Source organism: Podarcis muralis, chromosome 15, assembly GCF_964188315.1.
Source record: "Podarcis muralis chromosome 15, rPodMur119.hap1.1, whole genome shotgun sequence".
NCBI lineage: Eukaryota > Metazoa > Chordata > Lepidosauria > Squamata > Lacertidae > Podarcis > Podarcis muralis.
In genome coordinates, this window is record NC_135669.1 from 10,193,794 (window position 1) to 10,216,713 (window position 22,920).

Here is a 22,920-nt window from a genome sequence, read left to right on the forward strand (position 1 = left end):
AGGTACAAACAATGGCAATTGGGGGTGTGTGGAGGGGACATAATCTATTAGGTATCATTTACAAACTGAAAGGAGCAACAACAGAGTATATACCTATCATTTTTTACTAGAGTGATTTCTGTTCAAATTGCGGGACAAATAAGAGAACACCAGCAATTTTTGCTCCCGTTTCTGTTTCTGTCAGAATTCTCCAACATCCTTAGCTGTGTCTTCCGAGTAAGGATACAGGATACTGGAATGGAGGAACGACTGACCTGTTGGAATCTCTGGTTGTAGCACCTGGATGGCAAACATCGTGGCTGAAAGTCATAGTTCTATAACTTAATCTTAGAAACTGAAGCTAAGCAGCAAATTTGACATGTCCGTGGAGGCCCATGAATGAATTCAACCCTGTAATGTCTTTTCCTGTGAAGTAGCTGGATATTGTGAACATAGGAAACTGCCTTATAGACCTTTAACCCATCTAACTCAGTATTGTCCACTCAGCACTAGACATTTGGGGTCTGGAAATGCAGTACCCTCTGCATACAAAGCCATGACCTTAGAAGCTAGGTAGATAAGGGGAAGAGCTTATCGGTAGAGGATTTTAAAAGCACACGCACACAATCACGCTCCTGACCCAGTGGAAACAGGAACTGAATTTGGCCCTCCAAGCCTTTCTATCTGGCCCTTGGAATTCCCCATAGTCCACACAGCTGCACTGCCTACTGGCCCTGCATTATACCCTCCTTTATGGTTTGTTTCTGGCTGAAATGTGCCCTTGAGCCCTGGCTGTGCTTCTCGCTTACCTGGGTGGGGAGGGTAGAGCGAGCTGTTCATTATTAAATATCCTACTGCATGAAAGCAGGATTTGATTCATTCCTCTGCCCATGTTTGCAACTGGCCCTGCCCACCACTGGCATGTGGCCCCTAGAAGGATGCGAGTGTGGCCCCTGGGCTGAAAGATGTTCCCCAGCTCTGGTCTAGAACTACATCTGCCAGGCACCAGCCCAGAAACCATGCCTCTGCCTTCTTAAAAGGACTCCATTAAGGAAAGCCTTGCTTGGGGGAAGAAGGAGGAACCGTATCTTTGCACGCAGGAGGCTTGAAGCTCAATCCTCGCTCTTGACTCTCCGTTTCAAAGTCTCAGGCCCCAGGGCTGGGAAGGAACTCCTCATCTGCTGCTTGCAAGAGCAAATGACCTCCATGGTCAGTAAAACTGCATAGAAGTTGCAAGCCAAGAGGGGACATCATAAGTGCGTTCTGACCTCCCCTCCCCGACTCATTCTGCTCCCCCTCCTGTCCTGCCTGCAAGATAAGAGGATGGGTGGACGGATCCGGGAAGGAAATGCTGGCTCTCCATCCTCTCTCGCTGCCTTGGACCTTTTTCAAGGCACAGGCAGGATCTGTCTCTGCGCTGGCGCTTGGCAAACCCGACTTGGTGTTTTGTTTTGTTTAAATCTCCCCCCACCTCCGGCTCCATTTTGCGTTCCAAGTGAAATTGCATCTGATGTGTCTGAGTCTCTTTTGAAAGTGGGTCTGCTGAGGCCCCTTAATTGTTTAGGCGCCTTGGAAAGAAAGTTTCCCCATCGCTGCTGTTATCTTTCAAGTCCATGTTTTTTTCATTAACATAGTTCCCCTTTTAAACAAATGAGCCAAAATCTTGCGTGCTTTCTCTCTCTTTCTCCCTCCCTCTCTCTCTCTGTGTTGTCATACAAACGGAGACCCCACAGGCAGATGCTGGAAACGGATAGGCATAGGGTAGCTTTCCCAACCTGGTGCCCCTAAGGTGCTGCTAGACTCCTGACTCCCATTAGCGCTGGTCAGTGGTGGCCCCTGGTAGAGCAACAGGTCAGGGGTGAGGGTTTTGTTTCAGTGTGCAGTTTGACACAAAATCTGGAGTTTGGAGGAAAACTGGTGCTTTTGGATAGCTGATAATGTGCAGCTTGAAACATGGGAAGGAAACTAGGCATGTTAGGCGTGTTGTGTTTACTAACTGTTTGCATGACAGGGACAGCATGTGCACAGATTGTAGCTTGTATAGCTCAGTTGGTAGAGCAAAAGAATCTCAATCTCAGGGTTATGCGTTTGAGCCCCTCGTTGGGTGAAATGTTCCCACATTGCAGGGGGCTGGACTAGATGACAGTTATGGTCTCTTCCAACTCTGCAATTCTATGAATCTATGAAATTATATAGGGACGCGGGTGGCGCTGGGGGTTAAACCACAGAGCCTAGGACTTGCAGATCAGAAGGTCGGTGGTTCGAATCCATGCGACGGAGTGAGCTCCTGTTGCTCGGTCCCTGTTCCTGCCAACCTAGCAGTTCGAAAGCACGTCAAAGTGCAAGTAGATAAATAGGTGCTGCTCCAGCCAGAAGGTAAACGGCATTTCCGTGCGCTGCTCTGGTTTGCCAGAAACGGCTTAGTCATCCTGGCCACATGACCCAGAAGCTGTACGCCGGCTCCCTTGGCCAATAAAGCGAGATGAGCGCCGCAACCCCAGAGTCGGCCACGACCGGACCTAATGGTCAGGGGTCCCTTTACCTTTACCTTATGAAATTATATAAGGGTGGAATGTACTGCTTTAAACAAACTGCTATATAAATCACCTCATCCTCACTTTCATCTGCAGACCCATAATGCTTTGCCATATCCTTCAATACCATCAAAGCCCTCCTTGTTTTGTGGCTGCTACTTACTGAACTGAGAAAAAATCATAAATGAATTGTCAGTGTCAATGGATATTAGTTAGGCCTGTCTGCTATGGAGAAACCAACCCCAGGTACAGGGTGTAAGCTTAATGCAGGAGCAAAGTGTTGCTATGCTTAGCTCCCCCCTGGTTTTTCCGGTGTGGGGTGTCTGATGGGGAATTTGGTGCAGCTGGAAAAATCTGCTTTTTACAAAACTGCTGGGGGAGATGAAATTGTGGAGTCTCAGTGGAGTTCTTTCTCACAGCCTTGCAACCCTTTCTAGCCAGTTGTCTTGCTTAACCTCCATGCAGGTCATAGAGTTGCCTGCCCTTACTGCGTTTAGCCCCTGCTATCTGCACCTCTAACCCTACTTGACTCTTTGGCCTCATAAACATTGCTGGGGTGGGTTTTGTTTACTGCCAAAGTCAATGCAGCCGATGGCACAAAAGCTATTAAGGTTCTGGTAACGGGTTGGTGGCGCTGTGGGTAAAACCTCAGTGCCTAGGACTTGCTGATTGCAAGGTCGTGGTTCGAATCCCCGTGGCGGGGTGAGCTTCCGTCTTTCGGTCCCAGCTCCTGCCCACCTAGCAGTTCGAAAGCACCCCTAAGTGCAAGTAGATAAATAGGTACCGCTTTATAGTGGGAAGGTAAACAGCGTTTCCGTGTGCGGCGCTGGCTCACCAGCTGCAGCTTCGTCACGCTGGCCACGTGACCCGGAAGTGTCTTCGGACGGCGCCGGCTCCCGGCCTCTAGAGCGAGATGAGCACGCAACCCTAGAGTCGGACACGACTGGCCCGTATGGGCAGGGGTACCTTTACCTTTTTAGCGGGTTGGCTGAGGCTTAATGCAAGGCAAAGGGGGCCTCCAGAATGCCGCTGCTTTCGGGTGGGGATTCAGTCACATACTGGCACATCCAGGCTGCACTATTACTGTTGGTGGGGTGGGGTGGGGGCGTCTTGTACAACAAACCAGCTTCCCCCAAAGACCTGACTTTTTGTGACTAAGAAACTGATGGGAAAATGCACTGGATTTTTTGGGTTAACACTTGCTTTGACTCTGTGCTGTCTAACCTCCCCGCAAACCAATCAGAATGAATGTTCATTAAATAGTCGGTTTCCCTGCAAACAATTCAGGATAGTGCTCAATGAAAAGTTTGTCTGGAAGCATCCCAATATGGGGCTCCTGGCAACCTCTAACCACCACCTGCAGTATTGCATCCTGTACTCCAGCTGCAAGAATCCTTCCATTGGTCTGCACAGACAGCATAAAATGGCAATTGCGTGGCTTATTTGACTCATCCTATTGACTGGATAGCTCAGCTGGTTAGAGCATGGTGCTGATAACACCAAGGTTTCAGGTTTAATCCCCATATGGAATAGTTGCCTATTCTTGCATTTTTGGGGGGTTGGACTAGATTATCCTTAGGGTCCCTTCCAGCTCCACAATTCTGTGATACTATGAAACAGTGGAAGAGGGTTTGTGGGAAGCTGAGGGATATCCAAAGCTACATCTCTGATGAAGAATACAAGGGGGGAAGCGGTCTGAGCTTGACACTTTAGTGGGAATGAGAGGGTCAAGGATATTCTTTCCAAGCCATAAAGATGCAGATTCCTTCTCTTGGACGCTGGCAGCAGATCAGTCAGGATGCTGATTTTTATCTCGGCTGCCTGGGTCCTTGCCTTTTTTGGGAGGTGATCTGGATGTTATGGCAGAAACTTGGATCACCCAAAGTTATCTAAAAACCAGGCAAAGCTTTCACTTTCCACCTTGTGAACATGTCTTTCCATCTGTGTATGCAGCGGTACACCTGGTACATCTGTTCTCTCTGTTTTCACTGCAATGGCTGGATTGCTGAGCATTCATGGGGTGGGGCAGCTTTCAGATAGGGGTGGGGAACCTCAGGCCCAGGGGCCAAATGCCTGGCCTCTGGGTCTCTGTACAAGCCATGCCCCTCACCACATTCCTTGGCTGAAAAGTGCCCTTGAACTCGGATCAAGACTTTTGCTTTCCTGGATGGAGGACATTTGTGTGTGTCTGTAGAAAGTAGCCTACTGTACAAAGGGGAAATTTACATTCATGGTGTTAAGTTGTGGGTGAACATATCAGACGACACAGCGATTCTTCAAACAGCTCTTGTTTATTCACAGGCCAGAACAGAACTGAACTGAAGGGTTCAGCCAGCCTGCTTATATAAAACTCCACTAGAACGCAACAGTAACCATTTTCTGTAACTATCCAATCACTGAACGTCACTTTCAATCCCTTATTTGCATATGTGGATCTGAGTGAAAACTACCTACAGTATCCCCCTGCTGGCCCAGGGTGAGAACTTCAGTACATAACACATGGCTCCACTCACTTTTGCCTCTGGCGCCACCCATTTCTGGCATGTTGCCTCCCCCCAAGTGGGTCACACAGGAGGGAACCTGGTGTTCAGCCTGAAAAAGTTTCCCTACCCCTGCTTTAAGAGGGTGATATGGATGCACCTAGTGATTTGTTTAGCTATCCAAAGCTGACTGTAACTGAATATGGTGGTTGCTCTATAACTCTTGCCGTTTTTAGCTGTGGCCCCCCTGATGTTCTTGGACTCCAGCTCCCATCGCCCGTGACCTTTGGCCACGCTGTCTGGACCTGAAGGGAACTGGAGTTCAACAACAGCTGGAGGGCCACAGGTTCCCTGGACCTGTCAGAGTGGGTGCAAACCTGCTGGCCACACCCATCCCTTGCCAATGCGTCTGCTTGCCACATACCTTGGTCAACAAGCATTCAATGCTGGTGCTAAAAGAGCTGCGTTTGCACAGGGCTCTTTCAGTCCATTTGGGGACATTGGCCAATCCGGCGAAGGAGCCCTTGACAGGCGCCACCCCTTTCTTACTAATGCTGAATACGCAGCTGCCAGGGGGCATGGTCAGCAAGGGCTTCCTCTACATCCCTTCTTGTGTTCTTTGAGTGCATGAGAAGGTTCATTTGCAGAGCGTCTTCCTTCATTACCCATTTTAGATCAGAAGTGTGCATGAATTATGCTCCTGAAATGCCACTGTGTACTCTAACACACTAAACTGTGGGAGATCTCTTCATTTGAATTTAAGGTGGTCAAGAAAGGCACTCGTGCGGTTCTGAAATTGTGGTTAGTAGTCATTTTGTAGCATTCTGGACTTTGGGAAGGAGTTCAGCCATGGAGCGTTAGTTTTTCATGAAGAAGGTCCCAGGTTCAGACTCTGGCTACAGCTGGGAGAGAACCCAGCCTGAAATTCTGGGGATCTGCTGCCAGCCAGGTTAGACAAGACTGAGGTAGATGGACCAATGGTCTGACTCAGTCAAAAGCATCTTCTGATGGCTTCCAAGGGAGCACCTGAAGGCAAGGGACTGGCCCTTTTTATTCTGCTGGCTCAGGGAAAAGAGGATGGGAGGTAACTTGGCCTGGCTGGGGGGTGGGCACGTTCCCTGGCATGTGTTGGAATGACCCAACAAAGGAAGATGTTTTCACAGTCTGGCGATAGGCGTAACTACGCATGTGTCAGCGGCAAAGGAAGTACTTAGCATAACCAATAAGGGGGAAATAGAGGTCAGGCTTTCCTATTGTTCAGAGAGGAAATTCCATCTGCAGTTGCCAGACAGGACACCACCTATTGCCAGCTGCTGTGGGGCCATGCATAGTTTATATATTAAGATACATGCTGCAGGCACGTGAAGTTGAAGCTGGGCCAATCGCGACTGACGAGGGCTGGAACTTGGTTGGCAGAGCATGCAGAAGATCTTGGGTTCGAACCCCAGCATCTCCAGGTGGGGCTGGGAGAGACCCCTCTCTGAAAAACCTGGAGAGCCTCTGCTTGGTCACTGTAGACAATATTGATCAAGATGGACAAAGGGTCTGGTTTGGTATAAGGCAGCTTCCTTATATCAGAAAAGGAATAGGCTCCCAGAGCAAAGGTTTCGTCTCAGGGGCAGGAAACCTTTTTCTTCCTGAGATCCACATTCTTTTGTGGAAAGCCTTGCGGGGGCCACCAATGGTCAGGGGCCAAAGGCAAAACTGGGCAGAGCACTGGATGTGACTTATGTACAATAGGTGGCATTCCAGCCACGCAAAGAGGAAGAGGCTTCTACACTCTCATGCACACATCTCCCCATCTTCTTCCGAGGCAAGCTATAGAGGCATTTTGTCAGCTCATGCACACAGTTCAAGAACAGCTTAAGGAAGGGGTGGAGAAGGGCCAGTGATCTGTGCAATCTGGACAGGCTGGGGGAGCTGGGAGGGTCAGAGAGAGAGAGTTATGGTGGGGCACATTTGGCCTTCAGGCCTCAGGTTGCCTACTCCTGCTTTATATCTAGGAGGTGTTTTTTGGCCACCCTCCTCCCAGAAGAAGTTTGTGCTTTCAATTGCTGCTACCAGAGTTTGTATTTAGTAACCCTTTATTGCATGAGGCTGAAGTCCATAATCACCAATGTGGGGCCTTTAAAGAAATAAATATCATTTTTGTCTCCACGCATACCTGAAAAACCGTTTTCTTGAATGCATCTTTAAGCAGCCACCAGTATTACCTGCATGTACATTGTCAGATTTTTGCTGTAGCTGAGAGTAGGAAAGCCCCCGCCCTGAACCTTCCTACTTTGTTGTTTAGTCGTTTAGTTGTGTCCGACTCTTCGTGACCCCATGGACTAGAGCACGCCAGGCACTCCTGTCCTCCACCGCCTCCTGCAGTTTGGTCAGGCTCATGTTTGTAGCTTCAAGAACACTATCCAACCATCTCATCCTCTGTCGTCCCCTTCTCCTTGTGCCCTCCATCTTTCCCAACATCAGGGTCTTTTCCAGGGAGTCTTCTCTTCTCATGAGGTGGCCAAAGTATTGGAGCCTCAGCTTCACGATCTGTCCTTCCAGTGAGCACTCAGGTCTGATTTCCTTAAGAATGGATGTGTTTGATCTTCTTGCAGTCCATGGGACTCTCAAGAGTCTCCTCCAGCACCATAATTCAAAAGCATCAATTCTTCGGCGATCAGCCTTCTTTATTGTCCAGCTCTCACTTCCATACATCACTACTGGGAAAACCATGGCTTTAACTATACGGACCTTTGTTGGTAAGGTGATGTCTCTACTTTTTAAGATGTTGTCTAGATTTGCCATCGCCTTTCTCCTACTAGTACAACCCGAAAGCCAGTTGATGGGAGCCAAGGTTGTTTCCTCTGGGATGACCCAAGGGGATGGCTTCTCTCTTTGCACAGTGACGCAGTGGCATCGCTGTGATGGCTGCCAAAGAGCCTATTGAGAAAGTGCCCTTGCTTAAAAGGGTGACGTCGAGAGTCTGAAGTGGCTTCTGACTGCAAGCTGTCTAAAGCTCAGGGGCTGCTTGATGGCCCTCGCTGGTGGAAGGCAGTGTCTGCGAGGGCTAATTGCTCATTAAAAAAGCTTTTAATGAGCATCTGGGAGAATTGGTGGCTGCTCTTCCTTTCTCCCCCTCCTTTCAGCATGGCTGCCTTCCTGCTCGTTGGGCCTGAGGCCAAAAGAAGGCCCTTTTTGTGGTCAGCTAAACTGTTTACTTTGGGACAAAGAGGTCTGAAAAGCCCTCAGCCCTGGCTGCTGCCAAAATGCTGAACTCTGACGGGGACACTTGAACTGCAAGCTTGTGAGATGAAGGAACTCTGCTGGACAGAGAGCAGATCTCAGCAGCGTGGTTGAGCAGAGCGCTTTGGCATATGGCTGGATGTGTGGAGAACTAGCAATGAAGCAGCCTGAGGACTAGCTGCCTGAAAATGGTTTTTACCGTTTTGTACCATACAATTAAAGTTAATGTTGTTATCCCCTCTTGTATGAATTTTGAAGAACACCAGTGCTAGCAATGTGCGCTAATCAGATGTTTACAAGGTATTCCTCAAGGGCAGAATAAGGAATAGTGATTTATACCAGGCTCAATTAGAAGGAAATCAGGAGGACAGTGGGGGAGTATACATGTAGCACATTGTGCATTGGCTTTACCCCATCACAATTTGCCACCACACGATTGGGGAAGCGCCATAGCTCAGTGGTACAGTATCTACCTTGCATGCGGAAGGTCCCAAGTTGCATCTCCAGGTAGGGCTGCGAGGGACCCCTGCCTAAAATCTTGGAGAGCTGCTGAGCTAGATGAACCAATGCTCTGACTTGGTACAATGGACTTTCCCCTGCCCACTCCTGAACTAAGGTGCCGGCAGCAGTGCTATGGTAGAGAAGATGCTGGAAAGGCAGAGAAGGACTTTTAAGCAGACCTTGCGAATGCTCCTGTTGAGATAATATAGAACCTTTGGTCATCCAGGGAAGCTTCATGGTGGGAGATCCAGGGCAGATGAAGGAAACTACTTCTTCACACATAGTTTAAGTGTGGGATTCCCCACCGCATGAGGCTGTGATGGCTGCCAATTTGGATTAAGAGAAATTCATGCAGAAGGAAGGTATCAACCGGTGAGTCATGGTGGCTCTCTGTTACTTCCAAGCTCAGAGGACAACAGCTGCAAGGGGGCTTGCCTTCTAATTATGCTAGCTTTTTAGTTGATTATCTTGTGTTTCTTCCAGCATCACTGAAAGAAACCGAGATCTTGATTTATATGTCCATTTATTTCAATGTAATTGGTTAATTAATCAGTAAATGGGATAAAGGGCAAGCAAATTTTTACTATTTTAAATGATCACATCCTTTTATTTATAAAAGAATTGTGGTACATATTGCAATAATTTATATTAGTATAGTAGCATATCCTTATCTAGATAATAGATCTCTAGCCAGTTAAATTCAACAAACAGAAGGTAATATTTTCCCAGTTGAAATAGTAATAGAAAGGATTTAAATGAATGAATAAATGAAACAACAATATATAGGATAAAGGAAATTCAGATTAGTAATATTAGCCACATATGCACAATAATAATGAGTGGGAACACCACTTAGCATAAATTTGGGGGGAAGATCAGAAAACTAACATTTTTTACAGTTCTGAAACCTTTTTATAGTTCTAGGGTTCCAGAGACAGAAGAATTGGGAGATGTTGATAGTTTTAAACCATTAGAAAATGTCTAACCTTCTGAGAGACAAATTGTTTTCAAAAATCCAACCTGAGAGCAAAACACAAATCCATCTCTGATCCATCTGTGGCTGTGAGCAGCCCATTCCCGTCCTTTGCCGATGGATTTGCACCCCCCCCCCTCCCTGCACTGCGGTGCCCATCCAAGCCCCATTGAGCTAACTGCATGAACCTTCTGGGCTGAATGGGCAAGCTCACCCTCATCTGGGACCACCATTTAGGCACAGATGCTAATGACAACCGTTGGCTCGGGGACAAGACTATAAAAATACTTTGAACCTTGTATACATTAGATGGCAACAGGCCACCCAGACATAGTTTGAATTCCTCAACTGCAACGTCTCTGTACTCCAATCTGTTTCCATTCCGCACTGCTTTACAAGTGTACATTATATTTTGAATGGAAACCATGAGCAATAAGCGTTTAAAACCACCGCCACCGCTACGATCATAAGCATTCCCAGCAGATGTGTGTTGAATGCGGTAATGGATACAGGGGAAGTACTGGGTGGGATACATTAATATGTGCTGGGAGTGTGTAGTCCAGGCTTTGCCAAACTGGTGCCCACCAGCTGCTTTGGATTACAGGTTCCCATCAGATCCAAGCAGCAGGACTGTGCTGCCTGGGGCTGATGGGAGTTGTAGTTCCCAATAGCTGGACAACACCAGCTTGTCAATGAAAGTCAACCAATCAATTTTATTGTGTATAGCAGGCATAGGCAAACTCAGCCCTCCAGATGTTTTGGGACTACAATTCCCATCATCCCTGACTACTGGTCCTGTTAGCTAGGGATCATGGGAGTTGTAGTCCCAAAACATCTGGAGGGCCGAGTTTGCCTATGCCTGGTGTATAGCCAAAGGCCTTTACAATGTACAGCAGGGGATGAGAGCAAGGCTTTCCTCTGAAATCACACAACATGACCTGTAAAAGCTGACAGCATAAAGATTTACAGCATAAAGTTTTAAAACCAGGAAGCACTGACATATCTAGACTGGAGCTTCTTAGTTGTCAATGGCTGTTGGAGTCCATTAAAAAGACCGTTCAGTTTTAAGAAGACCCTTCTTCTCTGCTGGGCATTCACTGTTCAGTCTTATAGAGAAGTCTGTGTCTGTTGTTCCTAGTTCTGTGACTGCAAAATGTTGCTATGGATCACTCTTCTGCTGACGTGGAAGCAAACGTCTGGAAGAGCACTTTGCAAATCGGCTTATGTATAACTGTTAAGTAGCTGGGTGGGGCATATTCCTATAGACTGCTATGCCGTACATTTACCCTATAGCCTTTGTACCATTCCCTACTCTCCTGCCCCCCTTGCTAACTGGGGTGTGGCTAATGAATCCATCACTAAGGACCACACACCTAGTACACCCCTTTAAGCCCTGGATGCTTGGTTAACGCAGGATGAATAACCCTCTCTCTCTCTCTCTCTCTCTCTCTCTCTCTCTCTCCCCTCCCTCTTTCCCCAGGATTTTGAGCAACAACAAGATAGCAACTCTGAAGAATGGCTCTTTTTTGGGACTTCGTGCTCTCGAGAAGCTGTAAGTGCCATTGTGTACTCTGGGCAGTTCTGGGCCCTTAATGAAGGGCTGAGGAATTAGTGACCAAAATACAACAAAACTGAAGTCTGGGCTGTGTGTGTGTGTGTAGGAATTTTAATTGCCACAGCAAGAACTAGAGTGACTTGAGAGAGAGAATGTGGAAGCTGTTACATTTTGGAATTCTTAGTAAAGCAAATGAAGGATGCATTTGAGGCCACAGCTTCAAAGATCTGTACTGCGCAATGAGTCTGAAGTGTTGTGGTTCCTTCCAAGTTGCTGGACTGTATCCCACAAAAGGTTGTGGTGCAATAAATTAAGTTGTGAGCCTTTTAGGTACCACAAAACACTCTGCCCGCCCGCCCCTCTTATATCCTGGGTATCAACCTGGGATTATCATGTGCTGAAAGTTCATTGTCCAAAAAACCAAGGGGTCAGCTGGATATGATGCTGAGCCATCGTGTAGATGGCAGATTCCCAGTGATGGGAGTGCATGGTTTGGGGTGAACTGCAGCTTATTTTGGCATGCAAACACCAGCCCTTTATTCAGGCTGCCCTCTGTGGAATACTTCCTACTGGACCAACCTCTACCGCTTCAGAGAACAACTTTGAACATAGAATTGTAGAGTTGGAAGGGAGAGCCGAGGGTCTTCTAGTCCAACCCACTGCAATGCAGGAATCTCAACTAAAGCATCCATGACAGATGGCCATTCAACCTCTTTTACTGTCAGAAAGTTTAGTTACAATCTCCTTTCCTGTTTGGACAGCAGCTAAGATAAGAACCCAATCTAAATCACCCCCCCCCTCAAAAAGCAACTGGACCCCTCCAAACCGGGGGTTTTGCAAGAGTCTTTAGTTGATGCAATAATAGTCCTTTACAGTGGCACCTCAGGTTACATATGCTTCAGGTTACATACGCATCAGGTTACAGACTCCGCTAACCCAGAAATAGTGCTTCGGGTTAAGAACTTTGCTTCAGGATGAGAACAGAAATCGTGCTCCGGCGGCGCGGCGGCAGCAGGAGGCCCCATTAGCTAAAGTGGTGCTTCAGGTTAAGAACAGTTTCAGGTTAAGAACGGACCTCCGGAACGAATTAAGTACTTAACCAGAGGTACCACTGTATTGGTGGATTTATACTGGACCATTGACACACAATTCCATTTTACTAGTTGTTCTGTACCGCTTCCCCATTGTTGCAATAATCCTGTCTGGAGGTAGGGACTATTGCACTACAGAGCAACAAAAATGGAACAACAACAACAACAACAAAAATGTTTGAGGTGTGAAGAGTTGCAGGGGTTCATTAGGAAGTTACAGGACATGCATTGACGGGAAGCAAAGCAGTGGGCCCACTCCAAAACTTTTGTGCTGGTCCCGGGGGGAAGGTTACCGTTGACGTAGTCGAAGTCTGGTCCTGGGTCACTAGCCTGGAAACAGTTCGCAATGAGCGGGGTGAGGTCCGAAGCAGGAAGCTGAGTGGGGACAGGAACACTGGAGGGTCAGGTCTGGGTCCGGACAGGAGCAGGTACTCAACAACGACGTTGCTCCCGCAACCTGGGACCGGGCTGACTGGCCTTTATCTTCTCTGAGGCCAGGGGCGGCCCCGGCCCCCAGGAGACCCGCCTCTCTTGACCTTAAGGAGAGCACTCCTCCTGGGAGAAGCCAGTTCCCTTCGCCTCTCTGCCCTGAGCCTCTGCAGTTCAGGAGAGGCTGAAGGGTTACTGGGCCCAGGGGGAGACTCACCTGTAGGCACTGAGACCTCAACCACCTCTGGAGCCAGAATGGATTCACCTGGTGCCTGCTCCTGAGGATCCGGCACAGGTGCAGGCGCCTCCGAATCAAGGCCCTGCCCCAGTTCAGCCGGCCCTGGAGGTGGAGACTCCTGTGCAGGCTGGGATTCCTCCGGTTCAGCCTCTGAATCGGATTCCCAGGCCATCACAACTTTGTTGCAAACACAAATGGTATTGAAAGCAGGGTTGTGTGTAACTTCCTCAATACCATATTGATCACAGATCATCGTGAGTGCATGATAAACAGGATGTTTGGAGGGGCCCACTGCTGAGCCCCCTGGGGGAAAACACACACACAAGCACGTTGCAGCTGTTTTCCTACTCTAGCAGAGGTAATGGCAGCTGTGGGAGGGAGTGGTAGACCAGGGAAATGGCATGCAGCAAAGGGGTTAATCTCCCCTCCCTCAGCATCGGTGCTCTGATCCAACACCTCCCCGCCCACTTAGAGGCAGTTGTTTAAAACTTTTTTAAGAACCAGGGAGATCCGCACATGGATCTACCACATCTGCTTCGACTCAGAGATGTGCAGAATTAATCCAGAGTGAAGTAGACTGGGGCAGGCTGTGAGATCAGCCTTGGTCTTCTGGCAAAGGGGAAGCAAGAGGAGACCAATCTGTGGGGCCCAGTGTGAAAAGCAACATTGTCCCCTCCAACAAAGTCAGCTTTCTTATCTCCTAATGAAAGGCATCTCTATGGCTCAAGGCTTTCATAAGGAGAGATTTATGTGTTCGTGTCCCCAAATCATATGGATTTCATTGGTAGGTAGGTATGTCAGGGGATGGGGGGTGGAATATACTGAGGAGGTTTTGTTCCTAAGACACTGAGCATAAGCAAACCTCCTGTGTACCACCAGCAAATTTGCGACTGTGGCTTGATATATTATTGAACGAGATTTTGAAAATGCATCTTTTCATGGCCTGGGCTGAAGCGTGCAAACGAAGGAGAGAGAGATCGGAACTGGTGCAGTTCCAATAGTGCGCAGTCTGCTTAAGGAAAATCCAGCCCCGTCCCCGCCCTAGGAGAAACCCTGCTGCAGACCTGTGGTAAGAGCCCTGCCGGGTAGGCATATATAACCCTGCCTAATAAACCTGTTGAGGTACATGGGTGGCGCTGTGGGTAAAACCTCAGTGCCTAGGACTTGCTGATCACATGGTCGGCGGTTCGAATCCCCGCGGCGGGGTGCGCTCCCGTCGTTCGGTCCCAGCGCCTGCCAACCTAGCAGTTTGAAAGCACCCCCGGGTGCAAGTAGATAAATAGGGACTGCTTACCAGTGGGAAGGTAAACGGCGTTCCGTGTGCTGCGCTGGCTCGCCAGATGCAGCTTGTCACGCTGGCCATGTGACCCGGAAGTGTCTGCGGACAGCGCTGGCTCCCGGCCTATAGAGTGAGATGAGCGCACAACCCTAGAGTCTGGCAAGACTGGCCCGTACGGGCAGGGGTACCTTTACCTTTACCTTTAATAAACCTGTTACCGTATTTTTCACTCTATAGGACACACCAGACGATAGGACGCACCTAGTTTGGGGGGGGGGGAGGAAACAAGGGGGGGGGAATCCCAGAAGCCAGGACAGCAAGAAGGATCTGGCTTCTGGGATAGCCTCTTGCTGTTCTGGCTTCTGGGATAGCCGCTGGGATAGCTGGTCTAGCTTTGTGCGAAGCCTCTGCGGGGCATGGGGAGCCTTCATCCCCGTGCACAGCGCAAGTTCCTGCTGCACTTCAAAGGTTTCAGGTGGCTATCCCTGAACCCTTTGGAGCGCAGTGGGACCTCGCGCTGCGCTCCAAAGGCTTCAGCGAAAGCAACGCGAAGCCTCCGGAGTGCAGAGGAAGCGCTCCCTCCGCGCTTTGGAGGCTTCGCGTTGCTTTTGCTGAAGCCAAGGAGCCTGCATTCGCTCCATAGGACGCACAAACATTTCCCCTTAATTTTTGGAGGGGAAAAAGTGCGTCCTATAGAGTGAAAAATACGATATATATTTGTGCCTTTATAGAGCCTGCATGGTGTAGTCCAGTTTCAGGGAGATAGGGCTGAGAGGGAATAGATAGGCTTGCTGCAGATTAGTCATAGTGCTATTTACACTTTTAAAAATAAGTAGATGAATTGATAAATAAACCCAGAACAAAACAGTGTAAATGTGGCACAAATGAGACATCTGCAACAGGGACACTTTCTGTTCTGAAAGTATGGTGCGCTGATAAAGAGCACTGGTCTTCAACTGGTGGGTCAGGAGTGGACCTCCTAGTGCAGGCATAGGCAAACTCGGCCCTCCAGATGTTTTGGGACTACAACTCCCATGATCCCTAGCTAACAGGACCAGTGGTCAGGGATGCTGGGAACTGTAGTCTCAAAACATCTGGAGGGCCGAGTTTGCCTATGCCTGTGCTAGTGGGTCACTCACTGTCTGATCCAAGGTGCGTCACAACACGAGTTCTGCCACCATGCCAATGTATGGGCAAAAGGTTAAGAAAAGGGGTTGCCAAATGCATCTTTGGGTTAAAAGTAGGTCCTGGGTCTGAAATAGTTGAAGACACTTGATTTAGCATGTTGAATTTTAGACAGGGAGTCCTGTGCTGAAGCATCAGGTCAAGCAACGATTATTGGGTGACCCTGAGCCTGTTGACACGCACGGTCTCAGACTATTATTCTACCTTGTTGTGAGGATTGTTGTGAGAAATCAAGGCACAGGAGGGAGACGTCCAGAGCCCTGAGTACCTGGAAGGAAGGAAGGAAGGAAGGAAGGAAGGAAGGAAGGAAGGAAATATAATAAATACATTTGGAAAGGGGAGCGGGGCAAAATGGTTTCCCAGCTACTGTTGAAGGGGACATGCTTGCATCGCTCAGGCTGCAAAGGCCTGGATTTATTTGTTGCTGCTTCTTTAATGCCTGTTTGTTTCGTTCTCCTCCCCCCACCCCACTCTTAATTTTTTTATTTTTTTGAAGTTGTGGGTCGTCCCCACCCCTTGATCCTGGCACAAAGCTCTCATTAATGGCAAGGGATTACTGCTCCCACAAGGGCGAGGCGGCAGCTGGAGGAAATAGCTGGGGAGCTGGTCCTCAAGAGAGCCCTGCCTGTCTTGGGGCTTCCAAAGCGATAGTTTTAGCAAATGGACACTCATGGCACTTTCAGGAGAAAGAGAGATTCCGCCCCCCCAAAAACACCATTTCCTCTCTCCCCAGTTTAGAGCTTGCTAGGCAACCCTTGAACTTGACTCCTGAGCGTGTTCTTTTAAAACCTGGTTTCCTCCTCCCACTTTTTGACTGCCAACCTGGAAAACTGTGTCTAATTGGGTTGGACCCCGGGGTGCTGAAAATCTCTTTAAAGTCTCATTGTTCTGGGAGCCCTGAACAAACAGCCAGGCCTGATCCCAGCCTGCTCGAGACGGCATTAACCCCGCGGTCACCTCTGGAATGTTCAAATTACGCTGGGAGACCGGAGCTGTCAGTCAAGAGATGCCTTGGCTGCCCCACTGCCCTCTCCGCTCTGGATTGCGGCTTGTGCATGCCAGAAGCAGCGCTCTGTGTAGCTCAGTGGGGGGGGGGGTGAGAAGGAGGGGTGAAGAAAAGGATTGCTCGAGACCAGAGATGTCGTTGTATCCTTGTGGGATTGCGTGGCAACTGCAGAGAAAAAAGTAGGCACTGGTTCATTGGGGAAAGGAGATGTATGCAGGTATGGGTGAGATCTGATTCAGTTCACATTTAAAGGCAGGCCTACTTTTAATTGGGACGCAGGTGGCGCTATGGGTTAAACCACAGAGCCTAGGACTTGCTGATCAGAAGGTTGGTGGTTCGAATCCCCGCGACGGGGTGAGCTCCCGTTGTTCGGTCCCTGCTCCTGCCAACCTAGCAGTTCGAAAGCACGTCAAAGTGCAAGTAGATAAATAGGTACCACTCCGGCGGGAAGGTAAACGGCGTTTCCGTGTGCCACTCTGGTTCGCCAGAAGTGGCTTAGTCATGCTGGCCACATGGCATGGAAGCTGTACGCCGGCTCCCTCGGCCAATAAAGCGAGATAAGCGCCGCAACCCCAGAGTTGGCCACGACTGGACCTAATGGTCAGGGGTCCCTTTACTACTTCTAATTGGCACTTTCTGAAACAATACGTGGACCAAAACACAGTCATCTTTTGAAAATGTGCATTTTTCCGAATTTTGCAATGCAGTTCTCAAAACATCAAACGTGTACACAAAAATGCATATGCCAGGGCAAAATGTGCATAGAAATGCACATCTGCTCATGATAATTGCTCACAAATATGCACTCTATTAAGGTGAACTGCGTAGAGAAATGTGTATATTAGAAGAAATTCACACTAAAATGCTGGTGAATTTTCCTGCAGACTTAAAAAAAAATGAAATGAAACATTTCAAACTGACGTGGGAAATGGGAAGGTTTGAACTCAAGACTGGAAAACAAGAAACTGTAATTGATAGATTTGGGCATCCCTAGTCACATGCCTTAATATCTTTTGGCTGCCCTCAGCAACATTCAAGAACAAACATCTTAAAGCCTTAAAAAAATATATTTTTTCCATCATGCGTTGTTAATGAAAGCGCATATCTCTCTCTGTGTATTAAATTAGTTTGATAATAATTAACTATATTAAATCTATTAGTTGTGTATTTAATTATATATAATATAATTATATGCAATAATTATATATGCAATAATATTAAATATATTGAAAACACTTTAATTTACAGTATGGAAATGTAATTCAGTGCGTGGCCAGCGGGTTCTGCATCGAAGTATTCTTGCGGCCCACTTGGTACAAGAAGTTGGAGCGTCCCGAGTTAGAATTTGTCAGGAGGAGCACTGATTTTGCAGCAGGCCACGGGGGGACAAAGAAATCACCACAACAAATGCCGGAGTTAGTACTGTACCTGTGGAGTTGAGCCATGCTCTGTCTTATCTTATTTTGTGGCACCATTTCTGAGGTCTGACGATGTGGACAGGACACTTGTAGGTTCACCCCATGCCCTCTCAGCCCTTTCCCCTCATGACTTTATTTGAGGAAGCTGGTGAGAGGGGTGTTGGTGGGGTAGCAGTTGGCTTCACTGGGCGTCCCTGAGCTCCACTGTTACAAGAGAGAAAAATGCACCTGTTGACAATTCTCCCTTATCTGCGATGTATTTGTGGCTCCAGTTTTTTTGTTTTGGTAAAAGCACAGATATAAATGGCCTAGAACAGGGGTCTGCAACCTTTAAGACAAAAAGAGCCACTTGGACCCGTTTCCAAAGAAAAAAAACACCTGGGAGCCGCAAAACCATTGCGACATTTAAAGCATGCGCGCCGCTGCCCTCCGATCTGACAGGGGGCGGGAAGGTGACGTCGGGACGGTGCGTGACTAACACACGCACCGCCCCCATGCGATGTCACAGCCAGTACAGCGCCCGCCACAGTGGGGAGTGTCGGGGCGCACAATGCGCCTCCTCCCCTCGCTAGTATCCGCCCCGGAGCCGCAGCAAAGGTGTAAAAGAGCCACATGCGGCTCCAGAGCCGTGGGTTGCAGACCCCTGGCCTAGAATCAGCTTTCATTTTTACTACCGGTGAGGGCTGTGGTGTGTGAATGAGAGGGGAGAGAGAGAGAGAGGGAACTCGGAAAGAGTTCCTTCTTTGTGGCTTACTCATTCACCTCTTGGCTTCATTGCTGATGGCACCAGCAAGGAGGGTCAATTAGTGCCAATTGAGATGATGGCCTTTGTGTCGCAGACACTTCTAACTAGGCTGCACCCTGTTGCTTTGCTCCGCTCGGGCTTGACAAGCAACCAGCGGATGGGAACGAAACATCCCGTCACTGTGAACCTGAGCTGCGCTTGAACCCCTGACCTAAGAGAGAGGAGGACTCCCCCTTTGTGAGCCGACTCCTGCCTTATGCGCTCCCCATGACACTTCGCGCTGGACCGCTGAAAGCTAATCATGCTGTGACACCCCCGCTCCTTTCCCCTCCTTCTGCTAGAGACTTTGCCTCGTTCTTCTCCCAAGTATCACACCGGGGCCTGGAATTTGCAACGTTTTCGCTTTTGCAGTTGCCCCTTCGGGCTAAATCATAGGCCAGAATTTCAAAAGGACCTAATGATAACCAGAGTTACAATTTCCCAGCATTCTTTGATGATAGAGGAGGTGAAGGCTGAAAGGGAGGCTGCACAGCTCAGCATTAAAGGATGGAGAATCTTATTTACTTCCTCGTTATTTTATGGATAACAGGCCGGTATTGTGGTGTTTTTTTAGGAATCAAAGCAATGGACCAAAACGGAAAAGATGCACTCTCTCTCTCTCTCTCTCTCTTTCTGAGTGGACATGGGCACAAGGCACATTGGGGCCTGATGTTAGGCTCCGTATAACAAAAAAGAGGAACGATCCCATGAGAAGTAGCAATGGCCCCCATCTTAGATGGCTTTAAAGGGGGATTAGACAATTTAGCGAAGGAGAATAAGGCTATCAATGACTGGTACTAGTCATCGTGATGATATACTACGTCCAGGATCAGAGCCTTTGGATACCAGCTACTGGGGAACATGGCTGGAAGAGTCTGTTGTGCTTGTGTCCTGTTTGTGGGCTTCCCAATTGCATCTGGTCGGCTCCTGCAACAACAGAGGGCTGGATTCGATCGACCTTTGGGCTGAACCAGCAGGGCTCTTCTTACGTCCTTATGATGTTTGAGATGTGTGGCTCATTTAACATATGGAACGAGTTGGCTCATGCTCTCTGTCTCTGCTCCCAGTGTAAGAGAAACTGCTTTACGCCATTGGTCTTGCCTTGCTTAGTATTGCAAACAGTTTACCGGCAGAAACTTCCCAGTCCTTGCCAGCCTTGCCTAGAGGTTCGGGCAGTTGGGTCTGGGCCCTTCTGCTTGCACAGCACGTGATCCGCCTCTGAGCTACAGTTCTTCCCACATCCAGGGTGGAGTCCTATGTGTGCTTGTTTTCTCTGCGTGTTTTGAAACCCTGAAGAAGGCAGACTCCCCACTCTCATCCACAAAAACTACATACACACACTTACACATGTGTGCATAGGTTCTGATCAGACCTTCAGACGAACCTGTGGATGTGGGGAGCAGTGTCTGCACTTTCATCCCCTCTACACATTTTTTAAAAAATATTTATTTATGCTTATTCAGAGATATACAGAAATGTATACCCAGTATCAAGTATCTTTTTATAATATACTGGCATTAAACAGCTACTCAATATAAAAAAGAACAAGGGCAGAAAGGAGAAAAGAACAGAAAAAAGAAAGACCTAAAGAGAGAGAGAGTCAAAGAGTAGAGAGAAGAAAAGGTTAAAGAAAGATAAAAATAAAAGGGCTTCCTGCTCTCTGCCCTGCAGCCACATATAATATTCATACCTTAACATCCAGCCATTTTACCTTCTATAAACCATTATTTTTTTTCAATCTTCAAATCCAGATATTCTCTTTCACGCAAAAAGTCCATAAGAAATTTCCAATCAATAATAATAATAATAATAATTTTATTATTTATACCCTACCCCATCTGGTGGCTGGGTTGCCCCAGCCGCTCTGGGCAGCTTCCAACACATATAAACACACTTAGTGGGATGGAATGGCGGGTGTGTGTGTGTGTGAGGCATGATGGCAGTGAAGACGCAGTGGTGCAGGCTTACGGGCAGAACCCATCGGGTGCTTTCACCTGTGCACCTGCACTGCTTCAGTCGGGTTGCCGCCCTGTCCCTCCTCCATCTTGGTAAGCACCACTATTGAGAGCCTAGTTTCATAGCGCTGCACCACTGGCTGCTACCGCGAAGGCAGGATGAAGTTCTGCAGCAGCCTGTGGGCTTCAAAAGTAGGTGAACCTGGGAAGAGAAAGGTGTACATTCCTGGAACTAAATGGAGTGTTGTCACATATAACAGAAAGCATACTATGCTCTGGATGAAAAGCTTTCTACCAGCATTCAGTCTGGAACGGCTGAAAATAGGGGTATTTAAGAAACACAGACTTTTGAGTGTAGTTCCAAGACACTGACTTTAAAAATAAAATTTAAAAATCCAGTGATTTCTAGGATTCTAGCATAATACTAGTTATATAGAATACATCCAGTGATTATTTAAACCTGCTTATTGTTCATGTTAGGGACGCGGGTGGCGCTGTGGGTAAAAGCCTCAGCGCCTAGGGCTTGCCGATCGAAAGGTCGGCGGTTCGAATCCCCGCGGCGGGGTGCGCTCCCGTTGCTCGGTCCCTGCTCCTGCCAACCTAGCAGTTTGAAAGCACGTCAAAGTGCAACTAGATAGATAGGTACCATTCCGGCGGGAAGGTAAACGGCGTTTCCGTGTGCTGCGCTGGCTCGCCAGATGCAGCTTTGTCATGCTGGCCACGTGACCCGGAAGTGTCTCCGGACAGCGCTGGCCCCTGGCCTCTTAAGTGAGATGGGCGCACAACCCCAGAGTCTGTCAAGACTGGCCAGTACGGGCAGGGGTACCTTTACCTTTACCTTTTTATTGTTCATGTTCCATTATCTGTACTAGAAGTTAGCCCCCCCTCTCACCACAATAATAAATGTCAGCAGAGCTTTTTTCTTTTTTAAAATTATTTTATTTATGATTTGCAGTTGTATACATTTCAATAATTTTACGATCATTCTAACATTTCAAAACTCGACTTCCTTCCCCTTTTTTCTACGGTTCATTAATTTTTTTATGTTTTCTGCATATTCCCAATTAACTTAATTTACTCATTTATTCATCTACTTTAAATATATACTCTTATAAAACCACAGGTTATTACAATAATCCTGCAGGGCTTTTTTTCAGCCAGAACTCAGTTCCTCTCAAATGGGTGCCATTGCCATTATTAGAGACCTAAGGGAGCTGTTGAGCTCTGGCACCTCTTTTTCTAGAAAAATGGCACTGAGTGTCAGTAATGATTTTTCTCTAATTAAACTTGTCAACATTGCCATCTCAGCCAAGTCCAATACACCTCCAGCCTGGTCATTCTTTCTTACCAGGAAGAAACATTTTAAAGGAACTGTGCATCTGAGTTTATAAATGGCTTTATAGATTACGCTTCTTGGAAGGAAATTGAGGGCAAAACCTGTCAGGACATGCATTTGCGCGAATCCTGATTCAGTTTGCAAATAGTTGAAAACTCTTTGCCGTAGCTGGACAGGGAAAATATGGGAGTGCCAGTTCTATAGATGCAGGCAGGCCCTTGTAAGATTTATTTCCACAGCCCCCCAAACAGCTATATCATTTCCTTTCACTTGATGAGCAGCTAGCAGCTTGGGCAGAGGTGGGGCACCTGTGGCCCTCCAAATATTGGTGGACTACAACTCCCATCAACCCTGTTCACTGTGCGTCTTGTCTGGAGTTGATGGGAACTGGGGTCTAGCAACATCTGGAGAGTCACAGGTTCCCTATCCCTGAGCTAGAGGCTAGCTCAGGGGTCAGCAAACTTACCGCACCTCTGGCCGGTGTCTCCAGCGCCAATCACGCGGCGGGCCGGAGGGCAAGGGAGCGCGTGCCCATACGCATGCGCACATGCTATTTCCGGCACACTTCCAGGTCGAAGGAGCACCAGAAATAGCTTGTGTGCATGTGCATGGGCCTCCGCCGACCCGGATGTGCACTGGAAATAATGCTTGCGCATGTGCAAATAACGCTTGCGCATGCACACAAGCTATTTCCGGTGCTCCTCCGACCTGGAAGTGGGCAGCTGTGCAGCGCAGCACCGGTAAGAGCAGGCGGTGGCAGCGGGTGGTGGGGGTTGCCACGGGCCGGATAAATGAGTCCCTCGGGCCTTACCCGGCCCGCGTCCCTTAGTTTGGGGACCCCTGGCCTAGCTGAAGACAGATGTTTCCTTTCAATGTTAGTCTCGAGGCTTCTAGCTCTTATTTCTGCTGCTGTTACAATGTCAACAGTTCAATGGAGCGAGTACAG

At 48.2% G+C, this 22,920-nt stretch overlaps 1 protein-coding gene across 2 annotated transcripts in view; it reads left to right on the forward strand.

Annotated features, from left to right (window-relative positions):
- Positions 1-22,920, forward strand: part of ADGRA2 (adhesion G protein-coupled receptor A2) — a 123,166-nt gene that overhangs the window by 27,072 nt on the left and 73,174 nt on the right. Inside the window, exon 2 of one of the 2 annotated variants that reach the window (XM_028708517.2) lies at positions 11,179-11,250. In XM_028708517.2, the coding sequence (XP_028564350.2) occupies positions 11,179-11,250 (72 nt within the window). Of the gene's footprint in view, positions 1-11,178; positions 11,251-13,943; positions 14,081-22,920 lie in introns of those variants that run through there. The other variant, XM_077919701.1, reaches the window with a different exon arrangement.